This window comes from Myxine glutinosa, chromosome 5 (genome assembly GCF_964187855.1).
Source record: "Myxine glutinosa chromosome 5, kmMyxGlut1.1, whole genome shotgun sequence".
In the NCBI taxonomy this organism is placed as follows: domain Eukaryota; kingdom Metazoa; phylum Chordata; class Myxini; order Myxiniformes; family Myxinidae; genus Myxine; species Myxine glutinosa.
Window position 1 is genome coordinate 56895039 of NC_136265.1, and position 4555 is coordinate 56899593.

The window sequence follows — 4555 nt, forward strand, 5'->3', positions numbered from 1 at the left end:
TTTGGCTGCAAAGGATATTTTTGATTTATTAATTAATCAATTAATAGATTAATTATTTAATTATTCGATTAATGACAATTTTTATTTTTTTTAAGTTACAGATTCTGATGAAATAGTGGTAGTTTATGTGTTCTCTGACCAAATTGATTAATAATTTAATTTTTTTATGATTATTATTTATTTATTTTCATTATTAATCATTTATTTATTTTCTTTCTCATTTGGCCAATATCTCAGGCACCTTTTGAGCTGGGAAGCTAATATTTGGACATGAGTGACCAAGTGATGTGGCTATCAAGGATATTTTTGATTTATTGATTCATCATTTCATCTCTTAATTATTTATTGATTAATCGATTAATTATTTATTGAGTAATCAACTAATTATTTAATTTTTTATAAATGACTTATTTAATTAAATTTCTAAAAGATACATCTTCGGATGAAGCACTAGTGGTTTATTTATGCGATTAGCCAATTGATTATGAAAATATTTTGTGATAATCTTTTATTGATTTTAATTATACAATTAATCAATCAATTAGTGTACACCTCTCCCTCCCAATGCAGCCTCAATGAGCTGCACTGCGGTATTGCTGCACTGCACTGCGGTATCTTATATAAAGTCAAGTGACTCACTGCTCTGCCAGCAAATGATCGGACACTCCTCAATGTCTCTATGACGAAATCCGGTCGAAGCCCGAATCTCGCTCTCCAGTCGATATCCGAAGCGTGTACAGTGGGCAAGGGTGCGCTTCCCGCAAAACTGTACAACGGCGCCCTCCAGTGGCGCACCTTCACCGCTCCCTCAGCAAACCGCAACCTAATTGGAGACGAAGCGGTCTCACCCACTCATCCCCGACAGACGGTAGGATGTTAGGGGTGAAGATGACATGAAGCAAACGCTCACCGGTGTCCGAAGCACGGGGTTCAAAATGGCTGACGGCTCTGGCTTGAGCCGATGTGATGAGGCAAGGATTCGTCGGAATCTCAGCGCCCCAAATCTGTCTTCGCAGCTTTCTCCATTCCAGCGAATATTCATATCGCCGGATGTCCCTTCCAGGAACTCAAAATCCCCTCGCGGCTGTCGGCAAACCTGACTCGTTACCGAGCGCTGACGTCACCGTCCTCTCTGATATGGTTCGCCCTGCTTCTTCCTCTTCACTTCATTGTCTTCTCCTTCGGTTTCCTGTTTCACTTACAGTTATCCTTTTTATCTTTTGATAACCGTTCGTGAATAATAAACCTGGCGAAACTAATAATAATACATAATATCAGAAACATGTCCAGTGGGTGAACACCACAATAACGGAAGGCACGAATCCGTAACATCCGTTAAAAATAAGGTAGACAAAACTTTCTAACCCACTGTTTAATTCTAAATGGTTCTGAATGGCTGTTGAAACCAAAGCTTTCAGAATCTTTGGAATCTCCCGCAATGAAGCTAACTCCGAGGGCCTTTCACTCACTCACCACAGGCAGGTTGGTGGTCTTTCTGTCTTCTACCGACTCCTCTCCGGCTTTGCTCCCCCAACTCTCTCTGTGCTCTGTCCCCCAAATATTCCCACAGGTCGCACAAGATCTGCCAGCAACCCTCTTCTGGTTAAACTGCCAAAATCAAGAATCTCTGCTCACCTTCACTCCTTCATTCCTCTTTTCTCCCGCCTCTGGAACAAACTCCCTCACTCTCTTCAATCCCACTCCACCCTCCAGGTCTTTAAAACAGCTGTTCACCACCATCTCTTATCTTCCCCCATCCAAAACCTTGATCTTTCTACCCCTGCAAATTCACCCCAGGTCCACTTTTTTGAAATACCAACTTCTTTCCTGGAAGTCCTCGCAGTGTCCAAGTATTTTATACTTCTCCCCCCCCCACCCCCTTTCACACGCCTCCTCCCCCCAAGTCCTCACCCTCCCACAGATCTCCCGATGTCCCTGCTCTCAAATGTTGAATTTGTGTGCTTACCCAACTCTCCCAATCATGTCTACCGCTCCCCATATTATATGTTTTATGTGTCTCTTTGATTTTTTTTGTGTGATTAATGTTAGCTCTTTCACGTGCCTCGATTCAGTATACAAAAAAAACAAAAAAAGTGAGGAAAAAAAACACTTACTCTTGTTTTTCTCCATTTGTTGTTTTTCTATTCATGGTCTTTCACCTCATCTCCTCTATTTTGATCTTATTCCAGTTCTTGCGGCTCATTTTTAATATTTTGTCACCTTCCTCTTCTTCCTCTGCTGTTTGCCTAATCTTTCTCCTCGTTATCATTTGCTGTTCTTACGATTGGTCTCCTGTGGAAATGTTTCTGATGTTGACGCAAGTATGATGAAGTCGTAAAAGCCTTGCTGCATAAAGAACACTGATGGGGCTTTTCTCCTGTGTGAATCATTTGATGTTGACGCAAGTGTGATGAAGTAGTAAAAGCCTTGCTGCATAAAGAACACTGATGAGGTTTTTCTCCTGTGTGAATCATTTGATGTAGACGCAAGCATGATGAAGTCGCAAAAGCCTTGATGCACAAAGAACACTGATAGGGCTTTTCTCCTGTGTGAACCTTTTGATGTATACGCAAGTCTGATGAAGTAGTAAAAGCCTTGCTGCATAAAGAACACTGATGGGGCTTTTCTCCTGTGTGAATCATTTGATGTAGACGCAAGCCTGATGAAGTAGTAAAAGCCTTGCTGCATAAAGAACACTGATGGGGCTTTTCTCCTGTGTGAATCGTTTGATGTTGACGCAAATGTGATGGAGTAATAAAAGCCTTGCTGCAAAAAGAACACTGATAGGGCTTTTCTCCTGTGTGAATCGTTTGATGTTGACGCAAGTATGATGAAGTAGTAAAAGCCTTGCTGCATAAAGAACACTGATGGGGCTTTTCTCCTGTGTGAATCGTTTGATGTTGTCGCAAGCCTGATGAAGTAGTAAAAGCCTTGCTGCATAAAGAACACTGATGAGGTTTTTCTCCTGTGTGAATCATTTGATGTAGACGCAAGCCTGATGAAGTCGCAAAAGCCTTGATGCACAAAGAACACTGATAGGGCTTTTCTCCTGTGTGAACCGTTTGATGTATACGCAAGTCTGATGAAGTAGTAAAAGCCTTGCTGCATAAAGAACACTGATGGGGCTTTTCTCCTGTGTGAATCATTTGGTGTAGACGCAAGCCTGATGAAGTAGTAAAAGCCTTGCTGCATAAAGAACACTGATGGGGCTTTTCTCCTGTGTGAATCATTTGATGTCGATGCAAGCCTGATGAAGTAGCAAAAGCCTTGATGCACAAAGAACACTGATAGGGCTTTTCTCCTGTGTGAACCGTTTGATGTAGACGCAAGGATGATGGAGTTGTAAAAGCCTTGCTGCATAAAGAACACTGATGGGGCTTTTCCCCTGTGTGAATCGTTTGATGTAGACGCAAGTATGATGAAGTAGTAAAAGCCTTGATGCACAAAGAACACTGATAGGGCTTTTCTCCTGTGTGAATCGTTTGATGTAGATGCAAGTATGATGAAGTAGCAAAAGCCTTGATGCACAAAGAACACTGATAGGGCTTTTCTCCTGTGTGAATCGTTTGATGTAGACGCAAGTATGATGAAGTAGTAAAAGCCTTGCTGCATAAAGAACACTGATGGGGCTTTTCCCCTGTGTGAATCATTTGATGTCGACGCAAACGTGATGGATGAATAAAAGCCTTGCTACATAAAGAACACTGATAGGGCTTTTCTCCTGTGTGAATCGTTTGATGTAGACGCAAAAGTGATGGAGTAATAAAAGCCTTGCTGCATAAAGAACACTGATAGGGCTTTTCTCCTGTGTGAATCATTTGATGTCGACGCAAAATTGATGGAGTAATAAAAGCCTTGCTGCATAAAGAACACTGATAGGGCTTTTCTCCTGTGTGAACACTTTGATGTAGACGCAAGTATGATGAAGTAATAAAAGCCTTGCTGCATAAAGAACACTGATGGGGCTTTTCACCTGTGTGAATCATTTGATGTCGACGCAAAATTGATGGAGTAATAAAAGCCTTGCTGCATAAAGAACACTGATAGGGCTTTTCTCCTGTGTGAACACTTTGATGTAGACGCAAGTATGATGAAGTAATAAAAGCCTTGCTGCATAAAGAACACCGATAGGGCTTTTCTCCTGTGTGAATCATTTGATGTAGTCGCAAGCCTGATGAAGTAGTAAAAGCCTTGCTACATAAAGAACACTGATAGGGCTTTTCTCCTGTGTGAATCGTTTGATGTAGTTGCAAGACTGATGAAGAAGTAAAAGCCTTGCTGCATAAAGAACACTGATGGGGCTTTTCTCCTGTGTGAATCTTTTCATGTTGACGCAAATGTGACGAATTAGAAAATGCCTTGCTGCAAAATGAACACTTGTAGGGCTTCTTGCTCGTGTGGATTGCTTGATGTCGTTTTAAAGATGACAATGTTATCAATGATTTGTCACACAAGGAACACTTGTGTTGTCTCTCACTTCCTCGGATATTCTTGAGGGGCTCTGTACAACGCTTACATCTCCGTGTGAGAGACACGCTGCCAGGTTCGTCAGTTT

General features: G+C 41.5%; 1 protein-coding gene across 1 annotated transcript; it reads right to left on the minus strand.

Annotated features, from left to right (window-relative positions):
- Positions 1 to 2165: 2165 nt before the first annotated feature.
- On the minus strand, positions 2166 to 4253 carry LOC137427493 (uncharacterized). Its single transcript, XM_078778086.1, has one exon. The coding sequence runs from the start codon at positions 4152 to 4154 to the stop codon at positions 2247 to 2249; it is 1908 nt and encodes a 635-aa protein (XP_078634212.1). The 5' UTR covers positions 4155 to 4253; the 3' UTR covers positions 2166 to 2246.
- Positions 4254 to 4555: the final 302 nt, after the last annotated feature.